The sequence below is a fragment of the Nipponia nippon genome, unplaced genomic scaffold (assembly GCF_047370975.1).
Source record: "Nipponia nippon isolate SJK-2023a ecotype South Korea unplaced genomic scaffold, ASM4737097v1 scaffold_6, whole genome shotgun sequence".
In the NCBI taxonomy this organism is placed as follows: Eukaryota; Metazoa; Chordata; class Aves; order Pelecaniformes; family Threskiornithidae; genus Nipponia; species Nipponia nippon.
Genome location: NW_028262380.1, coordinates 8772239 through 8797402, shown reverse-complemented (window position 1 = coordinate 8797402; position 25164 = coordinate 8772239). Strand labels below are relative to the sequence as shown.

General features: G+C 41.6%; 1 protein-coding gene and 1 long non-coding RNA gene across 9 annotated transcripts in view; both read right to left on the bottom strand.

The window, feature by feature from the left end:
- Window positions 1-22583, bottom strand: part of TACC3 (transforming acidic coiled-coil containing protein 3) — a 44567-nt gene extending 21984 nt beyond the window's left edge. For 2 of the 8 annotated variants that reach the window (XM_087736112.1, XM_087736110.1), the window contains exons 1-16: window positions 22429-22583; window positions 18844-19015; window positions 18562-18707; window positions 17163-17249; window positions 15070-16161; window positions 13801-13900; window positions 13100-13292; window positions 12005-12057; window positions 10987-11120; window positions 10769-10898; window positions 9917-10069; window positions 6970-7046; window positions 6832-6875; window positions 5633-5793; window positions 4157-4263; window positions 3827-3947 (exon numbers count right to left, since the gene is read on the bottom strand). In XM_087736112.1, coding sequence (XP_087592238.1) covers window positions 3827-3947; window positions 4157-4263; window positions 5633-5793; window positions 6832-6875; window positions 6970-7046; window positions 9917-10069; window positions 10769-10898; window positions 10987-11120; window positions 12005-12057; window positions 13100-13292; window positions 13801-13900; window positions 15070-16161; window positions 17163-17249; window positions 18562-18707; window positions 18844-19014 — 2769 coding nt within the window. In that variant the 5' untranslated portion in view covers window position 19015; window positions 22429-22583. Of the gene's footprint in view, window positions 1-2358; window positions 2533-3826; window positions 3948-4156; window positions 4264-5632; window positions 5794-6831; window positions 6876-6969; window positions 7047-9916; window positions 10070-10768; window positions 10899-10986; window positions 11121-12004; window positions 12058-13099; window positions 13293-13800; window positions 13901-15069; window positions 16162-16887; window positions 17046-17162; window positions 17250-18561; window positions 18708-18843; window positions 19016-22428 lie in introns of those variants that run through there. The other 6 variants (XM_087736114.1, XM_087736111.1, XM_087736115.1 and 3 more) reach the window with 6 other exon arrangements.
- A 1631-nt stretch (window positions 22584-24214) lies between these two features.
- On the bottom strand, window positions 24215-25151 carry LOC148051342 (uncharacterized). The gene is made up of 2 exons (XR_015699617.1): window positions 25027-25151; window positions 24215-24620 (listed from the first exon to the last, which is right to left on the bottom strand). It is a non-coding gene; the product is annotated as an uncharacterized LOC148051342 (long non-coding RNA).
- Between the last annotated feature and the right edge of the window lie 13 nt (window positions 25152-25164).

Genomic DNA, 25164 nt, shown 5'->3' with positions numbered 1-25164 from the left:
AAATAGGTTGAAAGTCTCCCCTCCCTTTTCTCCCAGCAGCTCTCCTCCCTTCATCCAGCAAGCTACCGGACCAGAAATATTCTGCATACATAGTAGAAAGCTAGAGCGAATAGTAGAAAGCCATTTTATCCTGAAGAAATAAAGGAAGGTAAAGAAGATCCCAGTACTCCCTTACGCAGCAGTTGCCTAGACGCACAGCAGTATAATACTACTTTGGTAGTCATAGCACAAAGACTCCAGATAGCATTGTCCCTATTTATGTGCAGTCCGTCGGCATACAATCACTTGGAGCTCTTTATCCTTTCCAACAGGAATTTATCAGAACAATTGTCTTATTAGCAGTAAGTGCCACTAGAGAAGAGAGGGAGCACCTCCACCCCTGCAACGTGCTGAAGCACAGCTCAGTCTAGTACAGCCAGTATTTTAAAGACCAGCAGCTACATCTTGTGGAAAGATCTAGCATTGCAGGCTTGTTCCTAATAATGCGAGTTTATAAAGTTAATAATGCAAGTTCAGCTTTATATTAATGTAGCCAGGCATTCTGCTGAAATGCTCTGCCTTTTTCTACTCCTCTTTTTGTGTAAGATGTACAACGTGAACCTGCACAGCACACTGATCCACTGCAAAACACCAGTTTTGTCCAGTCAGCCGCCTTTCCCCTAGGCCGGTTTGTCTGGCTCATCCCACCACTGAGATGATCCAATACCGGGGGGAAGTGCAGGCTTACCTTTTGTGGCTGCACGCTTAACCTTATCTAACCATAGGCTACATCAGCCTGTAACCTCAATATTCACTGAGGACTTTAATAGAAATCAGTTTCCATAATTAAACACACATGGGTAAGACAGTTCACAAATTTGACCAAGTACAAGATTTCCCATCTGTATGGTTAAGTCTATTACAAAGGAACATTCCAAGACACAGCCTTGAGTAATCCCTGCTATCTGAAGTTGAGACAGGGAGTAAGCTTTGGTTTTGTACACTCTGTCTTATGACTATTTTTTTCTCTGCTACCATCTAGCACTTTCAAAGCAATAAGTTAAGGAAAACATACAGCAGAGCAACTTCTGCAGGAGCTAGGCATTCGATATTGCTGCTACTGACTTCATACTGGCACTCTCAGGTTAGCACAGAAATCGGAAAGAAAACATCACATACCATGAACTTGCAGTGTGTTAATTAATTGCAAACCTGCTCTGCAGGGCATTCCTGCTACACACAGTTGCCAATAACACTGATCAGTAGCTACTCAACAGTAGACCCCAGATCTCCTAAGCAGTGCTACTCATTTTTCCACCTGCCCTGGCAGACTACCCTTACACATAAGGGAAGGGCTCCAAGCACAGCACACCTGGCAGCAACAGCCCTTCTGAGAGGAAAATGCAGCTACTAGTCAGGCAAGTGAGGGAGTCACCTCCCACAAATACTAGAAATAAAAAGCTGTAGCTTGCAATGAGACAATCCTGTTAGTGTCTGTTAGGTAATAACAGCTTATCCGAGATGTCTGCTATTGCCCTAATTAAAGCTGACTTCATCCTAACCTGTGACCTGCAGCCTACATCTCTCCAGGCTTTCCATTACAGGCAAGTGGCAGGGAGCTCTCGACTGGTGACTGGAAAGTCAATAGCACCAGACAGACAGACTAACAACATAAAAAAAAAAAAATCACAGAGATAAGAGTAGCAAGCAATCTGTCCTGCTATTCAGAACTCAGTTTACCTTGTCTGCAAAAACAGAATCCCTCCAGCTCCATTTTAAAAAAAAAAAGTTCCAAATTTTTTTTTTACATCACTAGATTAGATTAAAAAAATCCCACCTCCATGTTCTGTTTGCAAATAAAGTACAAGACAAAAATATAGATATTTTGCATATTATTCACTGTTAAGATTAGTAACTGGCTTGATTTACTGCAAACATTTATTAAGTCCTCTAAACGTTCACACCAATGATGTCTCTTAAAGAGGGACTATTGGTGGCTGCTGACAGGATATGACATCTGGTCTGCTTAAACTTTCAGTTTTTACTTTATAGCATTTCTGACAGGTCAAGGTTTATTACAATCTTGTAACTCTGGAATGTTTTGACTTAAGCAAGGCAGCAGAAAGTGCAAAATCCAGACATGGCCAATGCTGACCCTCACCAGCAAAGCCAGGTCATGAGTACAGAACCTTGGTGTTCTTACACAGGGAAAAGACCGAGGGCGAGACAATTAAAAAGTTTTTCCTTTGAGTGACATGTGAAAGTGTTCTGCAAGACATCATTACCTACTGGAAGCTGCAACCCAACTTAAGTGTTAATAAACTGACAAGTTCATGAATATTTCCTACAAAAGCTACAGCAAATAATATGCAAGACAAGTGCAAATCAAGAGTTTTATTCTTTTCCCCACATACATAATTAAAAAGGCAAGTGAACACACAAGACAGGAAGTCAAAGACCAGACATATTTACAAGACAGTTAAGCTATCAAATTTTTTCCATCTTCAAGATCAAGTCATCACAGATTTTTGTTAGTTCATCATTTTCTCTAGTCTGTTGAAGACAGAAAAAAACAGAAGTGAGTTTCAGGTATGCCTAAACTATGTTACATCCATGTAGTGAGCAGAATTGCAACACATGGAATTTGTTTGCCAACACATGAAATAGAAAGGCATTTACATGCTAGTGACTCAAGCAAATTTACTCTAAAAGGACAGTCTACTTTGTAGAAAGTCACATGGCAACCTTAAGAGCCTCAGGAAGCGAGCCAGAATCCACTATATGTCTCTACTTCTTCTACAGACTATCCCATAATATGTGGAGACCAATTGATCTAGGGAAATAAGGCTTTTCAGACTCAAAGTCTTTTTGTTAGGTACACTGAAATTTGAGATAGTAACAGTTTAGATTTTAATCTTCACAAGACAGACAACTCTAGGATGATGCTTTGATACTTTTACTGACATGTGGCAATAGTTTCCAGTTTGTATAATTCCTTATATGGTTGAACCATTTTAATAATAGCTCTTAACATAAAATGTTACTGTATTTATAACAGGAACAAAACTAGTTCTGTGTTAAATGGCTTGTCTTATCTCTTGAGTTACAGCCTACTGTTTCCCCAGTATGCAAATCTTAGCCATAGGCCTGAAGACTAACACAAACATGGGACTTTTCCCTAACAGGAATGTGTCAGCATTATCTATTTTTGAGTCTTCAATGCTGGCAAAGATACAACCATGATGCAGTAAAACTAATAGCATGCATTTCCAGCAGTACGACTTAACCCTCAAAAAGCTTTTTTCCTTTGAAGGGTTCTAACAAAGGAAACTGATGTGCCTTTACAAAACATTCTACGACTTTATCTATGCAATATGAAACACTGCAATCAAATACAAGGATTAATGGCCTGAACAATATTGAAAGAGTTCAGACAATACAAGAGTCTGTATTAGTGCTAACAGCTCACAAATAATGTTTATGAACAAGCTGGACCAGACAGTTATTCAAGATTCATTCCCAGATTCTGCTCTGGGACATGTTTTATATCACCATCTCCTTTAGTAGTTCAGATAACCTCCTGACACAGTAGCCTGGATTGATCACTTCCGCGACCCACCTATGGGACCCACGACCCTTTGTTCCAGAAAATCTAAACATACAGATGAGTCTTGACATAATAGAATTGTGCCTTAAGTTTCAATGCCTGTTTCTCAAAGCCTGCCAGTATGGCAGCCATCAAAACCAGTGCAGTAAGCCTGGCTATCTCTAGCACTGGTACATGGCAGTTCTTGACCTAGTCTAAGGCAATAGCTTGAAGAGGCTCACTCATGGCATTTTGACTAACCTTTTGTTCAAGGCTCCTCTCTAAAGACTGGATCCTCATTTGCTCTTTGCGGAGACTGGCTTGTAGTGCTGCAATCTCTGATTTAGCTTTGTTTCGCACCTGGGCAATTTCCTCATTTGCTCTGAAATGGAAGCAAGACAGTGTTTACATCCCCTTCAGACAGCACAGCAAAACTGTTCATAGAATCACAGTAGATTCCTGTGCTTTGGATTAATCTCCAAACTAAAAATGTTTTAAGCCAAGTTTTGGCATTAGTGAACCACATTTTCCAGCAACTGTGAAAACTATATATTTCACTCCCAGTACTTTGCTTCTTGACACGGTACTTACTGATGCAGCTTGTCTTCAGCATGTGCCTTTAGCGCCCCATATCTCTGCTCCTCTTTTTTAATTCTAGCCAGGTATTCTTCAGCACATTTTTTCAGAGCTTCTTCATTCTGTCCCAAGAACAAGAAGCTTATTTAGCTTATGTGTAGTAGATGGAAGAAGAGGCTCTCCACTTCACAAAGGGGCTATTTGACTACACTGCAGTGGCACTATTTGCTCATCAGAGTAACGAACAACTGTGAAGTCCCACAGACCCACACAGGGACTAAAGTTCTCCCTTTCAACTCTTAACTTTGCAAGCTAACATTTATTCACCCCATTTCCCTCCCAACATGCTCTGTTTATTTAGTAGCAAGCTTTACTGAAAGGGAAAGGTCATTGAAACTAAGGTCACTAATCAGTTTTGTATGTTTTGTTAAGTTTTTTTTAAATCAGCTTTGTCTTAGCTTGCAATTGGCCTAAGAATAACTAGAAATTCAATTACTTCAGAGAATCCATGGACACATTGAGGCTTTGGACCCTGATGTAAATGAATCCAACATTAACAGCAAGAAAGTTACCTTGGTAGGCACAGACACTATGACACCTTATTTTATTAGCTAATGCAGCAAGCTGGAACTGTCTGAGACACATGCTAAGACTCCCTACTAATTCCAACTCTTGAATTTAGCAACTCTGTTTCAAAGTGATGCTTTAACTCAGTGCTAAGGAAAGGGCTTCTGAATTTAGGGTGGAGATACAGAATGGACATAACATAAGGGAAGTCTGACATATGTTAGTAAAACACAAACTTAAGTCATAACACAGACATCATAACTGTTTCTCAAACCTAGACTACCATGAACCTTATAACAGGCTACTTCTAAGCTTGAGTAAGTAGGGGACATTAAAGGATAACTGAAGGAAAAAATCTGAAGGCACTTTTCTTAAACAGCAACTGAATCAATTTTTATGCATTGCCTGCAATAAGAAACCATGGCTTATGCTCCTGATTAGCTTCATTCCTCCAGTCTCTGAAGATGCTGCAGAATGAAGGTCTGACTTTACCAAGTCGGGGTTTTTTTTTAAACTAAAAAACACCCAATAAAGTATTATCATTTTGACTTGTAATAGCAAATCCTCTTCAGCATCCATTCAACATGATGCAGGGGAAACAAGCTACCCTTGTGCAGCGGTTGCTACGTGAGAATGTCTATGATTAACAGAAACATGATATGCATGCAGCAAGAAACGGCTCATTCTTCTGTTTGAAGAAACTTTGGCTTCTAACAGAGAGATCATTATCATACTTTAATGGCTAGCCACTAAATACAACAAACCAGTAATTTTTAAAATCTTTAAATAAACAACAACTTAGCACCTGGTTTTACAGGTAGTGCCTATACTAGCTAATTAATGGCTGCTCTAGAAATTCATCATTTCCTCTCCACTAAGTCTCATTTATCTTGGAAGGGTATTATTTGCAGTATAGCATCTTACTTTACGGTAACCCTCTAGCACTTCTTTCTGTTTTTCAAATCGTTTGAAGAGTTCAGAGAAAGATTTCTCCATAGAGTTCAGATCTGAAATAACTTGTTGCTTCTCTTCCACCATCCTCTGCATTTCTTTCTTTGAAAATTCCTTCTGCTTCTGAGCATCCTCTAAAGAAAGTAGAGTTAACAGGGTTAGACTCGTGATAGTTATTGCATTAGCATAAAACTAGTTCCCTACTATGAACAGATAACCCCCACATCTTCAATTCTTCCTCTGAAGCAAAAAAGGGTTTCATAATGTAGCCTCTCCTCTGAAAGGACATCATATCTTTGCTTTTAAGGAAGCAGTCATATTCTCTTTATTTGCTACATACCACCTCACACCAACCCTAAGGCCATTAAAGGCCAATTACAAGGTGCTTGCCGAAATCATTACTTCTCCTGCAATGTAGTCAAAATACTACACCCAAGTTTACCATAACAGGAGCCTCAAATGTTGTGACAGAAGCAAGGAATTCAAAAATATTTGTTTTCATTAAATATACACAATGGCTAGAAGATCTGGAGGAGACTGGGATAACAAGCCAAACTAGCATAGCAAACTCTTTCAGGACAAGTTTTTGTTAGCAGACCTGACTTTTGTTTCCCATAGGCTTAAAGCAGCACACAAAAGCTGACCTAATATTCCGTCTCCTTAAAGAACTAAATTTAAGCGAGGCACAGGTTTGGCTATTCAGCTTTGAACGAGGAGAATGTACCTATACAACAAGAGTTTCATTTAATGTCTTCCTAGCTTTGAAGCCACAAACTTGACTGAAGCAAAGGCCAGGTCTGTCCAGCAAGAATTCCTATTGACCTCTATCACTTAAATGAGGTCAGATGATAAACAGTTAAACACAAGGTGCAGACAACTGGTTCTGCCAGTTTTAATAAACCAACAGCTCACACTCCACTGGAGAATAAGAAGTTATATGTGTTCACGCCTGATTCAGGAAGTCATCATTCCCTACGAAGTGATATCATGTCTGTATGAATATGCATAGAAGTGTTACTCTGACTACCTTGTCTGAAACTCTAAACTCACCCTGGAAGCACTTGAAGTATTAATGCCATCAGAAGTGAAAGAGTACTAACTTCAGTTAGTAACCTTAGGCTAAGCATGCCCCACCCATCCCAAGCCATTCAAAGTGTAAATATGGAACTTACCCATCATTTGTGTTATAGTACCTTCAAACTCGGCAACTATTTTTCTAAAAAATAAAACATGAAAAACAATGTTGAACATAAGTTGGAAAAAGCAGCTGGAGTAAATAAGTAGATATAAAAATCAAGACAGATTCATACCCCATTTCCTTGTATTCCATGTGAAGTTTATCATACTTCTTTTTCCATTCCTGTGTCTCCAACTCTTTCTCTTGAACCTTTGAGGGAAAAAGTAAACCTTTGTTTCTTGCACAGGAAGAGATTTGATACTCAGTACAGTCTAAAGGGCAGCTTAGGTATACTTATAACTTGATATGGAGAAAAATAAGTTCTAACTGCTTAACAGATTCAAAACTAAGTGTTTCATTACAAAGTTGAGCCAAGTAAGATATAGATTGATACGTAGATCCCACATACATGTTGAGGGAGGTGATTCTGTCCCTCTACTCTGCTGGTGAGACCCCACCTGGAGCACTGTGTCCAGCTCTGGGGTCCCCAGCACAGGAAGGACATGGACCTGTTGGAGAGGGTCCAGAGGAGGGCCACAAAAACGATCAGAGGGATGGAGCACCTCTGCTGTGAGGAAAGGCTGAGAGAGTTGGGGTGGTTCAGCCTGGAGAAGAGAAGGCTGCAGGGAGACCTTATTGCAGCCTTTCAGTACTTAAAGGGGGACTACAAGAAAGATGAGGACAGACTTTTTAGCAAGGCCTGCTGCAACAAGACAAGGAGTAATGGTTTTAAACCAAAGGAGGGTAGATTTAGACTAAACAAGGAAAAAAATTTTCATGATGAGGGTGGTGAAACACTGGCACAGGTTACCCAGAGAGGTGGTAGATGCCCCATCCCTAGAAGCATTCAAGGCCAGGCTGGATGGGGCTCCAAGCATCCTGATCCAGTTGACGTCCCTGCCCATTGCAGGGGGGTTGGACTAGATGACCTTTAAAGGTCCCTTCCATCCCAAAGCATTCTATGAGTCTATGATACATGTTTTCCACTCAATGTTACCAGTATCTCTCAAATGGCAAGATCAGAGTCAACTCAGCCAACCTCTTGGCTACTCTTATTCATCCTATATGTAGATCATTGTTCCTTGGCCAGTAATGTTCTCTCAAGAAGCAATATTCTCTCAAGTGACATATATTTGCCTTTTATTTACAAGGCAGACAAAATAAGCCACACAAATCTGCTAATCTTAACACTGGAAAAAGCAAATACCAGAAGGCTATTTAGTCAAGATCAAATTGTTATTGGGAATCATTTGTATTCAACAGTCAATCCTCCCCCTACCATGTTTCCAAATTTAAAGGGACCTCAGTTCTTTTAAGAATAACCATACCTATTTCACATAAGCTGAATTAAAGCAGAACTCACAGTAATAGTATTAAGCAGTATAAGCACTCTTTGCTAAATGCTTTGTGCAGACTCCATGAACTTGATTTTGTCCTGGGGTTTCTACTAAGAACTGTAACACTAGTAGTTGACTGCAGTGTCGGAGGCCTTCAACAATAGAGGCCCAAAACACATAAAACAACCTGGAATTTTAAACAAGGAAGTGAGAGCACCTGCTGATTTCCCCTCAAAGTTGCATGATATACTGTAGTACACTGATTTTTGGTATTTGTTTTAGAGTAAACTCATTTTAAATGTATTGTAATATTTCAGATGACAAGTGGGGCACAAGTAAAAAAAGAATGTACCAAAGTATAAAGGGACAGAATTAAAATAGTTAGGCTACAAACAAATGTTACAAAAGCAAAAATCTGAAGATTGAAACCAGTTAGAAACTTGCATTTGCAAACTCAACAGAAATGGTTCAGTAGACCCCAAAAACCATGCTTTCATGAAGTACTATATTTGCCCAGAAAGTAAACAGTTTTTTTCTCCCACTCTTGAGTTGTTTGACCAAAAAAGGCATCTTAAAATTTAGTCTGTCTTCCTTTCAAGTTAATATAGTAATTCCAAGCATTTTTAATGACACACAGCTGGAGTCATCCAGTCACACCTGTCTTGCTACAACTATGTTTGCATGTTTAAAACAGTTCTTTGAAACAAGAGATTAGAGCATCAATTTTAAGATATTACATGCTTCACCCCCTGTTATTATATAAATTCTTCATTTTAGATCAATGCACTAGGAGCTGTCCCCTGTCAAAGCTGCACTTGTTTTCCCGTACTAGACAATATGCTGGGTAAAAGCATCCTCCCTAAATGACAGAAAGCAAAAGTTACTCCTGGAAAAGCTAGCATCTTTGTACTCTAAAGTGAAAGAATAACATAAGCAGCAAATAATCACAGGGCATCTTCATTTGGTGTCCTTAGTGTCATTGCCTGCAGTATAGCTAGTAAGGAATTTTGAATGCTCCATTTTCTTCTGAAGTTAATTTTGAAGTGACACGATTAGCTTTAAGGTTATTTATGTTTAATTACTCCTATTATTTCACATTTGTAAGGTTACGTAAGCCAGAAGCCATAATGAATCAAGTACTCAGATTTTTGAAGTGAGTGGATACATAACTCTTCTTGCATCAGTAAGAAGACAGGGGCTCAAAAGCAGTTTCTATAGTGATATATTTACAGAATATGCTTGAAAGCCCACCAAATACTTCTTCCCTCCTCCACCAATGTTTTTCTCCTCCAGGGTAAGCTCTGTGCCTCCCCATCCCACAAAAAATAAATTGATCACTGAATTGACATTGCAGATTTATCTTGTTTTATGGAAATAATTATATCAGAAGCCATTCCATCCCATTGGCAAGAACAGGTATTTCCCGCCTAGTTTAATAAAGAGTATTCAGATCACTGATATTAAGCCTAACCATTCCATCTGGTAATAGATGCTTTTTAATACTGTGACCAGTTCTAAGGCAGAACCTGACTAATAGTGAAGTTTACCGTATTTCCTTAGATATTAGCTCTGAAAAGTTCTGTACCTACAGCTCCTATCAAGCGCACAGCAAGCTTTTCAGAATAAGATGCCTACATCAAGTACGATGGAAAGAATTACCAAGTACAGAGATTTATACCAGATAATCTAAACTAAAGGGAATTTCAAGGCTACGCAAAGTTCTGCTTTGGAAGGGTACCATACCTCTCTCTTAACCAGTTCAACAGCTGCATCCATGTCTTTTTGGCTATATTTCAGCACATCTATAATAGCATCCACGGCAGTGTTTGTGGAAGCAGCAAAAGGGAGTGGAGGAGCATCACTAGTCAGGGAATCTGGAATTAGGGGACCTGTGTCCTGTGAGGAGGACAAAAAGCAGAGCTTCAGACTCTTATTTTCATGCCATTGATTAGCTGTATGTAGTTTATTCAACGCTAAGTCAACATAGTTTACTTAACATCCAAAATGCCTCCATAACTTTGTTACCATAACTTTCTTACTTTGTAGATATCTTTTAGAACTATGCAGTTATCTTTAAAGTGTAATAGAAACTGCTACCCACCAATTATAGCTATCAGAAACAAAGCAGACAGCATCACGCTGTTCCCCACCAGTAAAAAAGGCACCATTTAAGGATGAACTGCTGTGTGCAGATCTGTTCATATAAGGCTGTTCAAACTATAAGCCTTAGATTGTAGAGCATCAAGTTTAATCAAAGAAGTGCTTTTCATCCCAGCAGTGCAATTAAAATACAAGCTTGTCTTATTTTTGTGGCTTCAGCTGCTTGAAAAAGATTCCTTGATTAAAGCAGTCTCAAAAACAGCTCAAATTCTCCTAGACCATGTGCAGTGCCACCAGTTTCCACAAAAAAGACTTAATACTTAAGAAAATGAAGTCCATCAAAAAGTTCAACTTTGATGTGAGTATCCAATCTGGTTTTTAAGGTAACAGTTTAAATAAGCATAAGTGTTCTGTGATCCTTAGAATATCTGCGTAAGCCTTAAGTCCAGAACCTAGCCCATCCCTTTCCCAAAATATCAACATGAAACCTGATACCATTCCAGACACCCTTACAGAAGTTGTGAATGTTCCCAGAAGATCTAGTCCTTTTGGTTTTTCTTCATTTTGAAGAACCACTGCAGGCTTTTCGGCTTCCTCAACCAATTTACTTAAATCAGCAACAGGACTAAAAGTGAACACACACACCATTATATTCAAGCGCTGCCTTTCTTTGTAAAGCTATGTACTACAGCCTCGACTAAGTCAATACCTACCCACGCTGAAGTGGAGCAGTCATAATATTCGTATTTGTTTCAATAGTACCAAAAATTGGTTTTCTCGGACTGTCTCTCAATAGAGGGTCAAACTTCAAATACAGCGACTGTTTCCTCAAGGCAGACTCTTTGAACTGCGGGGAAAGAGGCATAAACTGGCAGATATGCTGCTTCATAGCATAACACACACATCCCACACATGTACATAAATAATCCTCTGGAGAGAGGGTGAGCCTATTCTTCAGTGGCCAGAGCATTGTTCTCAGGAGAAAAATTACGTAAGAGAAATCGGTGCCCACATGCTCAAGTCCTTATGTAATATCAAGTGAACTCAATCTGCTCACAGACAGAGCCAAAAAGGGCAAACATTTATGAACTACTCAAAACCAGCAGAAGACACTGAAAGGGAAAGATAGTATTGTAAGCTGAATGAGCAGTGTATGTCATTCTCCATCTTTGCTCCTACAACAATAAGGACAAACAGCGTAATCAAAAAAATTTCAGTTCAGTGTATTCACTGTATATCCAGAGCCACGCCTGCTCTGGACCAAAGCAGGAGAAAGAATAACTAAGCTGAACTGATTAAAACATGACATGCCCAATTTAGATACAGATTTCCTGAAACTGCCCATAAAACAAAAGAGCTTAGAAAAAAAAAAATATTTTCAAAACAATGATCCTGCACTTTCGAAGCATTATGTTCTTGCAGTTTTAGCAACCAAAGAGGTGAAACATCATCCAACTCAGTTTCACCCTATTAAAGAAAAATAGCACCTTTGCAAACTGAAAGCAAAAAGACCTCTGATCCTTACCAGAATTGCTTATAACTACATTTCCTTCCACCACCGCCCCCCGCCCAGCCTTGTTGACACATTCCTTTGGAATAGAATCTATATTTCTGTGGGAAAGTTCAAAGTGAAGTTATTTTCCTGAAAACATTTAAGGCTTGACAGTTTCATTTTCCTTTCTCCTCCCCTCTGCCAGGGAGGCAAACAAAACATTTCAATGTCATACTTACTGATGAAGTCCCAAACTGTTCCAGATAGTCTATTTCTATGCCCATTCCTAGAACTTGAAAAGAAGGAAATGATACAGTGAAGATGCAATATTGTCATATTGTCTCACAGTGAAGCACCCATAGACAGAAACAAATAGGTACGTGTATAAAGCAAATAAATCTCTGCTCCCATCCCATGAGCTCTAGTTTTTCATTTGCTAAAAATACTGTATTTCTATCTATTAAAAAATCAGAAAAAAACAGGAAATGATTTCTAAGCTAAGCAAACTCAGAGCTTCCATTTGGCCCCAAATACCTGTAAGAATAAGCAGAATTTAACACACAGTTGAACTTCTGTTGTTCTATGGTTAAAGTGGCAAGCACACTCGGATATTCTCCTCTCTTACACAATGCTCCGTAGAAGAGTAGATTAGCAATCTCACCATTAAAATTAGCACACAGCTCAGATTTGAACAACGAAGTTTTAGCCATTTCTCAATTTACTGATTCCACTCAAGTATTAAGATAAGCGACAGACTGCACTGCAGTCAAATCATTTGCTCATCCTTCCACACAATGATCCTACAAGGATTAACCCTTCCAGGTGGTTAAGTCACAGCTATATAGTAAGCTTTCAAGACAGGCATGCAAGTGAAGAAAGACCACCCACACTACAATATGAAATCAGTATTCAAGCAGTGCTAAGGCCTGCAGTAATCTGCAAGACTCAAATACAGGTAGTTGCATAGCTCTAGTGCTCTCAATTTAGAAAGTCCTTAATACCAGGAGTGATTTTAAGGGAGCGTTTTTCCAGTACAGAAAGCTGCCACTGAAAAATCTAAAAAGATCTTTTCTGTACCAGCCTAAATTTCATCCTTCAAGGCAGCTGAATGCTAATAGCTAGCTTTTTGAATTTAGCTTTATCCAGAGAAAGTTAGAAATATGCTTAGGTACATTTCCCACCCCTGCTAGTCATTGTAGGTTTTACAGTCCTTTCAGAAGAGCAAAATAAGAGACAAAAACTAGAAATCAATGCCAAAACTGAAGTAGAGAAATACATACACAGAGGTTATTTTAACAATATCCTTTCAGTCTGTTCTAAAGAAATGCCTTTACCTTCTGATGATGGTCTGAAGAGCTCTTCAGGTTCAGTGTTAGCTGTCTGCTCATCTGCTGTTATTTCAGTTCTGTGGGAACTAGGTTCAATTTCTTCTGCAGACATTGACTTTTTTCCACTGTCAGCAGAAACCAAATTATCTTGAGAGGGGACATGAGCTGGAGACATTTTAGATGGGCTCATTTGCTTCTCCTAATGAGAAAAACACAAGCCTTTTTACTGTTAAAATAATTATTTAAATGCAATGAAAATCACAATAATGATGATCAAATTGGTTTGTCATAAACTAGCTGGGCAGCCAGCATAATAAACCAAGGGTTCACAGGCATAGAAACTAAACTACCAACACTGAGTACAGCTCATATTATACAGGAGTCTGTTTTTTGGGGTTTTTTTTTGGTTGTTTTTTTTTGTTTTTTTTTTGTTTTTTTTTTTAGAGTTCACACCCTTATGTTTGTCCTTATATGTGACTGCTGATCAAAAAAAGATACTAAATACCAAGGTACCAATTTAGTTGTCTCTGATGTTACCTTCAAAAGACAAGTCTGCACAGTTGATATTCATTCTAGAGCTGCTGAAGATGCACAAAAACAATAATTCTTAGACAAAAATATCAAACATGGGTTTGACAACGTTAAGTCAAAGAACTCTGTTTCATGGAACAACTTTGTTATTACCAACTCTCTTTCCTATACCTTACCATGGTAATCTCTCCTGGAAGTTCAGCTTCTACTTGAACTCCTGGCTTGTCTTCTTGAGTTCTTGGCTTGTCTTCTACCACACTCTGTTTGCTGATTTCCCTAAAGACAAAAGAAAAAAAAACCAAAATCCAAGTCACACAGACAGTTCTGAGTTCTATATTACCAGATATACTGAAGCATTGAACAAAGTAAGCTTCTTTGAGAGTTTCTACTGCACAGTACAGGAAGCTTTAAGGAGGGTGGGGATGTAAATTCACTGTCTTGCCTGGTGATAACTTAAATGACAGAAAACCCTCCCTCCATCAGAAGCAGTGTTATCTGGGAAGTAGAAAGTCACAGCAGTCTCACTTATTCCTGTTCACTTAACACTGTTCCCTTATTTCCATTTGTTAGGCTCATTTTTTTTTTAAAGATACGCTTTTTGTCTAATTAAGAACAGATTTACAAGCAGCCTGCTACTCTTTCCAAACTAATTCAGTGATTATTGGTGTAAAGCACAGAACTTCGTTAGAGAAGTCCAATACTTCAGTTAGTGCTGACAACACAAACTTAATTTTTCACCTTGGTAAACAGCAGCTGATCACGTTACACAGGGAACATTTGACATTTCTGTCAAATGACCATCTTGTGCCAGTCTAGTTCTGATAAGCACCTGGCTATCTATAGTAATGCTGACATTTATAGTCAGACTTTCTAGGAAAGGCAACACAACATCTCCCATTCTCAAATAAAAAGTTTTATGTGGTGCCAAAAAAATGCAGGCCTTTTTATTGGAGATAGCATCCAGATACCAAGAACATGCAAGGAAGAAACAGCACCTCAGAGTTCAGCCAGGACACTAAGCGGAGAACAGAACTGACTAGTCCCTTCACACACTGCATGATGTGCAACACTGCTGCCTACTCACCTGTTTTTTGAAAGACAGCAGCAGTCACCTGATTCTCCACATCTTACTGTAATCTTGGATGAGTGGGGAGAACACCACTTGACTGAGGAACTAATGCTCTTCCCATATAAGCCTGTTCCCTCCCATTCCTCCAGATTTAAGAACACGTTTTGCCAAGAGCTAGCCATCTCGGGATGGTTTCCTCAATGAGATCTTTGCTGTTGCAACTTATCATGCTAAAGGTTACAACGTGCAACAGACTCAGCCAACCTCGGAGGGAGGAAGACAAGGAGGTAAGAATCAACTAGTCAAAGATACCACCTGACTATCTTTTCCTCGCATGAGTTCAAGGTGCTTTACATTCAGCTACAGATTTACTTACAGACTTTTGTCTTCTCTTTTCTCAAGAGTTTCACAGGTACTTGGTCTGTTATCCTGCTCTACTGGATGAGGCTCCCTCCTTGATGATGTACTATCCTGCTCCTCTTGCAGGTGAGCTTTCTGAGGGCTAGGTTTAGAACACTTGGGTGAGCTGGAAATTTTAGAGCCTCCTCCAAACGGATTAAAGTTTGGATCATCAAGTTTGTCCCAGTCAAACTTATAAGATGCTTTGGGAACAGGGATTTCATCTTCCACATTACTTTTATTTTGCACTTCAGTATTCTCTGTTTTCATTTTGGTAATAGGAATTTTTTTGGAGGGTGGCTTAATTCCAGGTCTTTTACCTAGTTTCTTAGGAGGTGGCTTTCTAGCAGTGGTATTATCAAAGTCAAATTCCAGTTTTACTGGTCCAGCCTTGGCGACATCAGGCTTCTCTGCAGGTTCCCCTTTGGAGATAGCCAGCTCTTCTACAGGCTTCGACTCTTCTGCAGAGGCTTTTTCTGCTACTGAAACATTCTGAAGCTTTGATTCCCCAGTTTTAAAAGATTTGGTTACATCAGAACTACTGGGACCTAAGTTGCCAAGTAACTGCACAGAAGGTGTAGGTGCTTCTGCTAATCCCACTGAATTATCAGTTTGGCTCACATCTGTGGCAGTAGACTTCACATCCTGCAGAGAGTCGCTGACTGCTTGCTTAGAGGACAGCTTGGATTTGTTAGGCTCCAGCCCTCTCAATACAGATTCTTTTCCAACAAGATGAGTCTTCTCTTCACTTGAGTGCTCTGTACTTGCTGTGGTTGAAGCAAAAGAAGCTGTATCATCCAGAAGAGAATCATTACTTTTTTCAGAAGTTTTCTCAGGGCTGCTAGAGGCTCTTACAGCAGACTTCTGCAGATTTCCAGGAGAATGCTGCAACTGCACTGAACTTTGAAAGGGATTGATGTCATTTAAGTTATCGAAATCAAGATTGTAGGAACCTCGACTCTTCACTGGCATCTCATCATCTGGGTAAGGAGCCGCACTGACCTTCTCTGGCATTTGTGTATTTATCACCGTATTATTTGCTTCAGCTTCAGTCTTTTGTTGACATGTGCTGCATTTAAAAAAAGAAGTCAGATCACACATGCTATAGCTATTTTTTAGACATTATTTGAAATCATCTTTAGAAAGATACTTGCACACATCGCTTTGTATGCTCAGAGTAATCTGATTTTTTCTGACATAAGGCAGCTGACAGCAAAAGAATATAACAGCAAGAATTCAGTTGCCACCTAAAGAGTCAGAAGTTATGAGCTCTGGTACAAATGAACTATAGGGAGATCAATACTTGAAACTAGTCAGTATTCTTAAGCTACCTGTTCTACACAGCTATGTTACCTTATGCCAGTCATCACTGGAGGCTGCTTTACGCACTATAGCATATGGACATTTCCATTTCACTAGACAGTGAAATATACATTGCTTAAGAGGAGATATTAACAGTAAGGAGCTCAAACACAGGCACAACTAGTAGTAGATCTTCATATAGATTCATCTATGAGTCACGACTCACAAGTCTAGGACCAAACTGAGCCATGATTCTCCCGTTTAGTCATTACTTTGGTCATTGTGGCAGCTATTTTTCCCCTGAAAGTACGCACCAGCATTTCATCACTAAAGGCCTACATACCAAAACAGAACCTGGACCTCAGGCACTCTAAACTCTGCACAACAGCAGATCTGAAGAGCAAAGCAGTATACGAGAAAATACTTCTCCAGAAAAGAGAAAGATAAGACTCTCTAGCAGAAGAAACAGGTTAAAGAAAGTTTGTGTACTCACTGCTGCTGGGTATTCTACAAGTTATTGCTCCCCACTTTATTTCCCCAAACTCTATTCAACTTTGAGGCTTAGCCTCAGACTACAGAGAGTTAAGCCATTACTTCCTGAAACAGGATTTCCTCCCATTGTTTTGTCCCTTCGTAAAGTTATTATTTCTATGTGCCATCCATATCTGCTCTAGAACAGAACACGATTAAAAGCCACTCACTAAAACCACCTCTTTGATAAACCTGAAAGCAAAGGCGGGAGATAAGAGTCAAGGAAGCCCTTCTCACCCAGTTGGAGTGCCTCTTCCCTGCAATAGTTCAGCCCCAGGCTTGTTCAACTCCTCAGGCCCCTCCCATTCTCCTTCAGCGTTTAACCTAATAAATGCCAGTCAAGAGCAAGACACCTGCTTGAAACTGGAATTACTTGAGTCTCATCAAAAGTGACACCCTTCAGCAACACCCAGTCCTTGAGCTTTTTTGCTACAAACAAACCCTTACATTTTACAAGCAGAAAAGACATGTTCAGTAAAAGCAATGTCTTGACATATGATTATGCTCTAACTAAAACCAATTTGGCACTAGCCCTTCTAACTCACTTGAACCTTATGTGTACTAAATCTTCTTTTATTCATGTGAGCAATAAGTTTGAGGCATAAATGCAATTAAGTCACTTAATTATGGTGGCTAGCTCAGAAGTACTTTTCTAAACTAGAGTATACATGCAAGTTCAGAGCTGAAGCAAATGTATACATTTAAAGAACATTTAAGTGTTCCCATCTTTCTCCCTTCTCTCCTTCCCAAAAACAAGAATAGGGGTCAAATGAAAGTATTGAGTAGTTAAAAAACAAGCAAAAGGATGTATTTCCTTGCAGAAAACACAGCTAAGATCTGAGACTTCTTGCCACTGGGAATTATAGATGTCAGGTGTTTATACATGCTTAAAAAGGAGCTAAAAAAGTCAGTAACAAAAATACACATTGAGGCCTATTAAATAATATTGTATTATTATACCATTATAACAATATTTGTAGTAGAGTTGCAAAACACCAAACTGGATCACTGCAGACTTTATGCTCTTTCTAGACAGCTACCGTAAGACACTTTGAGACCCAGGCTGCTAGATTATAAAGGCACACAAACTTGTATATTCACTTTGTGTTGCTACATTTTCTTTAATCTTAATCCTCACTGACTCAAGGTGTCAATTCAAGCTAACCCTTCAGAAGATGTATCTTAAAGAGAAAAATCTAAAGAGATAAAACTGTACTTAACATACAAGAGATGAAATTGTAAGGCTTCATTTTAAGGATTAGCTTCAGAATAGTTGTAGTCTCACATGAAACCCTTACAGTAGGAAACAGTTTTGTATTCTCTGCCTAATGTGTCCCTTTTCTCTTCAACTATTTATCTGTAACATAAGGCATCTCCATGATGTTACTGAGGAGTTAGAAATAGAGTTTGGTATTCAATATTACAACCAAGTTAATCGTCATTACTTTTTCAAAGATAACATTTTCTTAAAAAGAGTACATGCATCAATCAGCATTAATTTTGGTCCTTTCGTGCAGTTCACATCTTGTTATAAAATACAAAGTTACATTTTAACTATATGGGTTCATAATGGGGAAAAATGAACTTCCATATGTCCCATATTGCTAATACTACTAGCGGTGAATACGTTACTTACTCAGCATTGATGGGTGCAGATAAAAGATCATCCACCAAGGCTTCACTGCAATCATCAAGTGTGAAAGTAGTCTCAAGTTTGTCTGTCATAGTAGGACTTAAGATTTTTCGAGTCTGAGGATCTCTTAGAGGAGTTTGAAAGGTTACCTTTAAGAAAGGGGCGGGGGGGGAAGGAAAAAGGAAGAACATGAACACTATTTTCGAGCTCCAAATAGCACATGCATTCATTAGCAGAGATCATAGAACGCAAACAAATATAATCAATACAAAAGCAAAAGTTTACCTTCATAGCTTTTCCCACGCTTTTTGGTGGCAAGTTTTCTTTCTGGGACAGGCGTAGAATGGAAGGTCTCCCTGTAGGTTCCGGTGGTGCAAAGAAAAAGCCACAGTCTTCCACTGCTAGATCATCATTGATGTTTCCTCCATTTTCTGCATTTAAAATCTGCAGACTCATTCTAGAACATCAACACATACAACATCACAGCATGAATGAGAGGGTGTGGTCAGCCAGATGCACTTCCAGATAATCTAAGAAGTTGGAAACCTGGCACTGGCTAGCAAAGATAAACAGCTTCAAAAGAAGTTTTAAAAGTATTGAAAATCTTCATATGAAAAGTTAGATCTCAGAAGACTCCAAAAGCATCTAAAAGCAGCACTGCACAGCACCTCTGCTTTTGTTTGGGGTCTAGGAAGTTAATTGTTGATATTATGCTTTCCACAGTTAACATAACCGTACTAATTAAGCTGCCCATCCTTTACAGGGAGCTCTGTCATTTGAAGTTTCTTCATTCCCAACCCCTTAAAGCCAGTAGTGACAGACAGTCACGTCTCTTGTAACAGGGTATCTAAGCTAAGCAAAATTACAGCTTTTGCAAGGGGCTGATGACAATCATTTCTCTATTTCATTCACATGGTCTCATTACTACACTGTACATCAGCAAACAACAAAACCAAATTTGGTTACTCAGGGTGTGTTTAGGATCAGAGTCCTGAATAAAATTATTTAGCTTTTTCCTGCACTGTCCGAGCACGTGCTGCTTTTGTAAGACACATAGTACTTAAGAATCCTTTGCAGCACAGACATTATTGGTATGCAAATCTGAAAAAATTGTAATTAAAAGGATATTTTTTTAAATATTGTTCTTACATTGGACACACGCAAGCTTTAGTAGACCACATAGGCTGATCTAACCTTATAGTATCTGCAGTGGATCACCATTCCAAGTGATCTCAAATGCTTGATTTGACAAAACAGCTACCTCTTAGCTTATTTCTCCATCATGCAGTCAAGATTAGTCCAGAAAAATCAACTGAGGAAGACTCCAAATGATTGTCTTCATCATCATAGAGAGGTAACAAGAACACTCCCACAGAATATTTTAAGTTATGCTTTCAATTTCATTGCCCTTATGTATTCAAATTTCTGTATTTAAGTCCCTGCACACATTTCATACTCTCCACTGAACTCAGCTGCTTTGTCTGCAAGCCCGACAACAGCACTTTTAATCAGCAATGGAATGCAAACAATGGCTACAGAAGCAATAGCAAGCAAAGCACGCCTGTATCAGCTATTTCTTCAGTCCTTTATTCATCATATTCATACTTTAGCCCAAGTAATTTTGTATATAAAGTATTTTTACATTAACAACTTGTAGAACTTGAAGTGAACGTCACTGCTTTCCTTCATTCCACAATAAAATTGGGACAACAGATCAAGTGGATCTTTACAGACTGTAGTCCTTTTCTGTAATTACTTTAGAAACAAAGCCTAGGACATGAAAAAGTTGGCAACACCTTCTAAAACAAGCTCCATAAGCAGGGGAGGTTTGTTTGGAGACTTCCTCAGGTTTGCCGTGGAGCTACTTGTGCACCGTTGCTAAATCAGATTCAGATCGTTAAAATACCCAATAAATTGACACCATATACATACACCACCTTTGCCCAGCACTTTAGATATCAAATCTAAAAAAAAAATATCAAACTCCTTTCTAGGATTAAATAATTTAAAATAATTCAACATTTATTAGAATATTTGCAACCAAGATTTGGTCTAAATTCTGTTTCACAAGTTCATTAACTAGTAGCTGTGATAAAGTGAAAGGGGAAGGAAGGCTTTATTAAAGACATCTTTTTCTTTAAAGTAGTCAGTGTCCAACCCATGAGAGCAAGTATTGTGAAAAGCAGCAACTTTTCCCGCTAAAGCCAATCAAAGCTCACAAAAATGAAACTGCTCCACATTTTAGAAGAACATTTATCCAGGTGCAACCAGCAGTCTGTCATTCTGTATTTGAGAATGAACATAAATTCAATGACATCAGATAATTAAACCTCAGGTACCTATCATTTGTAAGTTCAGGGCTTCATGGCAACTACCTGTTGTTTAATGATGACTGAGGCACAACATCCAAAACACCAATCTGATCTCAAATGCCTAAAAAAGCCACTGAACATGCAGGGCAAAGATGGGATTTTTCTATTTATTTTTTCTATCCATTTCTACTTATTTTTTCTATTTATTTTTCTGTTTCTAGTTCCTTCTGGACTCCTCCAGCAGCTAAGATGCAGAGCACTTGCTCACAGAATAACTTAGTATGTGCTGTGAATATTTCCATAGAAACTGACAGAGCTGACTGCTATGTGGTTTGTTTGGTTTTTGTTTTTTTTTAGTTTAGTGTTTAGCAAACATCTCAGTTCAGAATAATCACTTTTCTGGTTAACTGACTCCTTCATAATCACGACCTTCCCCTGACTACAGAAGTCACCCGACTCTCAACCATTTGAGGAGGGGGAAAATTCGCAGCAGTTTGAGCCCGACCCAAGCTTGGGAGGCAGCAGATGGGGAGCCCCGGCCCAGCCGGCCTCGTTAAGCCCCGGAGCAGGCACTCGGGGCCGGGGAACAAAAGGTGGCCTGGGCCTGCAGCGGCCGGGTCAGGGCGGGAGCCGGAGATGGGGGGGCTCCGCCGGGCCGGGCCGGGGAGAGGGACAGCCAGGCCGGGAAAGGCTGCGCAGGCTCTCCGGGAAAGCACTGTCCCTGCCCATCACCGCACCTAGCCGTGCTTTCAGTAAAAAAAAAAACCAAAACCAAACAAAAAAACACCTCCCCCGTCTCCCCAGTTCAGCGGGGTGCCCCCAACACTCCTGAGTCGCCCTGGGCCACAAGAGCCCCACATCACCCACCTCCAAAGGCAGCGGAGGGCCCTCGGCAGCCCCCGGCCACCTCAGCTGCCAGAGCCCCCTCAGCCCCAGACAGCCCCCAGCTCACAGAGGTGACCACGTATATACCCCCCCTCCACATGCTTAGAGGCGACCCCGACCCCCCCTCAGCCCCATATCACCCTCAAAACGCACAGAGGCGCTCCCAAGATCCTCCTGAGCCCCACCTCATCCCCGAATTCATGGGGGAGCCCCTGAGCTCCGCCCCCGAGCCCCCGCCCCAAGCTCCGTTTCATCCCCAAACTCACAGAAGCTCCCCCCCAAGTCTCTTGGCCGTAAGCTCACAAAAGTGCCCCTGAGACCCCCTCGACAGGAGCTCCCCTCAGCCCCACACCACCCCGGGCTCACGGAGGGGGTCCCCGAGCCTGTCCGCCCCCAGCCCCACACCTCCCCGGGCTCACGGAGGGGGTCCCCGAGCCTGTCCGCCCCCAGCCCCACACCTCCCCGGGCTCACGGAGGGGGTCCCCGAGCCTGTCCCCCCCCCAGCCCCACACCACCCCGGGCTCACAGAGGGGGTCCCCGAGCCTGTCCCCCCCAGCCCCACACCGCCCCCAGATCACAGAGGGGGTCCCCGTGCCCCCCCAGCCCTCCCACACCCGAACTCAGCGGGGCAGCCTGTAGAAAACTGGAGCCGCCCCCTCCCCAGCACCCCTACCTGCCGGCGGGGCCCGGGTGCGAACCCGCAGGGCGCTCGGCTGAGGCGATGCTCGGGACCCGGCAAGCGCGAGCTCCCGCCGCTGCAGCCACCGCCGGGCAGCGCCCCCTCCACCAGCGCCGCCACAGGATTTCAAATTTCAACGGCAGCCCCGGCCCGCGAATGAGAAAGCGGCACTCGGAACGCATCGGCCAATCAGAAAAGCGTCCTGCAGGGGGGCGGGGACAACCGCGACCCTTGGGCGGTGAGCCCCGCGGGAGCGCGCTCTACGCGCGAGGCATGTAGGGAAGTGTAGTGCGTAGGCGTTCGTCATGGCGCGGCGCTGACGTGGGCAACGGCGGAACGCCTCAGCCCGGGGGCGGCCGGCAGCGGAGTCCCGCTTCAGACCCAGGCTGGGGGAAGTGCGTAGCGGATTTGGGGGAAAAAAATGCGCGTTCGGTGTTTTTCGGGCAGAAGCGTGTGAAGTGCCTGTGGTGTCCCTGCTGGTCCCAGGCCAGGCCCCTCAGGACGCGACTGTCTCTGGGGGCAGAGACTCGTGCCTGCAAATCCTGAGGTAAATGTTTCCACCCTTTGGCGTGAACTTTGAGAAAAGCAAATGCTCAATACCCAGAGCCTTTTGCACTGGGAGGAGTGAAGTAAGAGGGCAGGGGCAGAGCGCTGAAGGCCCGTAGGGATTTTTGCGGACCCCAGCGTACCTCCTTGGCATGGTACCGCTCTGGTTTCCCCACAAAGCAAAACTGGGCAAGAATTTGAGATGCAGACTCCAATATTCTTCTTGTAGGTGCCTGCTATGGAGGAATTGGGTCTGGGGCCTACGCAGGCTTCATAAAAGAGGTCAGCGTAAGTAAATCTGGAGCGACCCCCGAGTCCTGTGGTGAGTGTGAAATACTGTTGATACCATTAGGACGCTTTAAAGGAAATGAAAGTTGCTGATAGAGAAGTTAATGCAGGATCAGCTCAGAAGCTGGAAACCTTTTGGAAGAAGGTCCATGTTTAAATTTCCATTCAGAGATCCTGTCGTGGTTTAACCCCAGTTGGCCACTGAGCACCACACAGCCGCTCGCTCACCCTCCGCCCCGGTGGGATGGGGGAGACAATCGGAAAAAAAAAAGTAAAACCTGTGGGTTGAGATAAAGACAGTTTAATAGCACAGCAGAGGAATAATAATAATAATAATAATAATAATAATAATAATAATAATAATAATAATAATAATAGAATATACAAAACAAGTGATGCACAATGCAGTTGCTCACCACTTGTTGACCAATGCCCAGCCCATCCCCGAGCTGCCCCCCCTGGCCAACTCCCCCAGTTTATATGCTGGGCATGACGTCACGGGGTATGCAACAGCCCTGTGGCCAGTTTGGGTCAGCCATCCTGGCTGTGCCCCCTCCCAGCTTCTTGTGCGCCTGGCAGAGCATGGGAAGCTGAACAGTCCTTGACTGGTATAAACACTGCTTAGCAACAACTAAAATATAAGTGTGTTATCAACATTATTCTCATCCTAAATCCAAAACACAGCACTCTACCAGCTACTAGGAAGGAAATTAACTCTGTCCCAGCCAAAACCAGGACAGATCCATAATGATAAATAAATGGACATGAACTTCCATCATCTTCAGGACTTTCGCACAAGTGTCCCGTGTAGCTGTTAGAGCATTTCGCCTCTCTTCCCCCTCACAACACAAACCCATGAGTCCCCTGTAGCCCCAAGTACATCCACAACATCTCCTTTATTCTGCTTCAACAATCTTTTGAATAAAACCACAGAAGGAAAACTTGCTGCTTCACAACCTGACTTTTATCATTGAACTTCATAGTCCGTTCTGCAAATTAAAACGGTCCTTACCGTTGGGTCATTAGACAGCAACAACGAAATGATTTTTAAAACAATAAACTTGCCAACAATGTCCTTTAGAATGAAATAAGATGCCCGTAACCCAATCATCATTTTCCTGATGTGACTGTCTTATTCAAGAGTCACTGAACCACTGTGAATTCCCGGTCTCCGTCAACAACAGCAACCCGCCAGCCATCTGCCAGCCTAAGCTTTCACATTCCGGGGGTGGCTTTTCCCGTGGACCGAGGTCCCCATCAGCAGTAGCGTCGAACATCGCATGCTGCTTTCTCTGACCATCGCGTGCTGCTTTCTCTGACGTGCTTCTCCAATTACGCAATTTCCCCTTTCTCTAAAGGAGACAAATATGGCAGTTTAGCGTTATACAGGGTGCAAGGAGAGGGGTTGTTGCATTCTAAGAGAAACAGCGATTTTTGTGGCTATTAGTTATTATTTGTACTTCAGTAGTAACCAGAGATCCCGGTCAGGCCTCTCCCTTTACTGTGTTTAAGAGTGTACAAAGATACCTTAACATCTGTCTCCCTTTAAGGGCTTTTAAGATCTTACATCCCGGTCTTGATCATTCTCTGAAGAGAACATTACATAAAATACACCAGGAAAAACACGTTAAGCTTTTTCAGACCCCTGAGTACAGCATGCCGGTTGCCTGCTTCAGAAGGACGCGACCCTCACCCCGCAGAGCTCCCTTAAGTTTAGAACTGGGGTGAGTTTCTTTTGCCAGGCCTGTGAAGGATTACCTGAGGCGTTCATAAAGCGTGAGGCCGGGGGGGGGGGGGGTCGGCTGCCGGGAGATTCGGGTCCTGGCCGGCCCTGGGAGGCCAGGGGGCGAGTGAGAGGGCCGGCACCGCCGGCTGGAGCCCGCCCCCGGGGCGGCG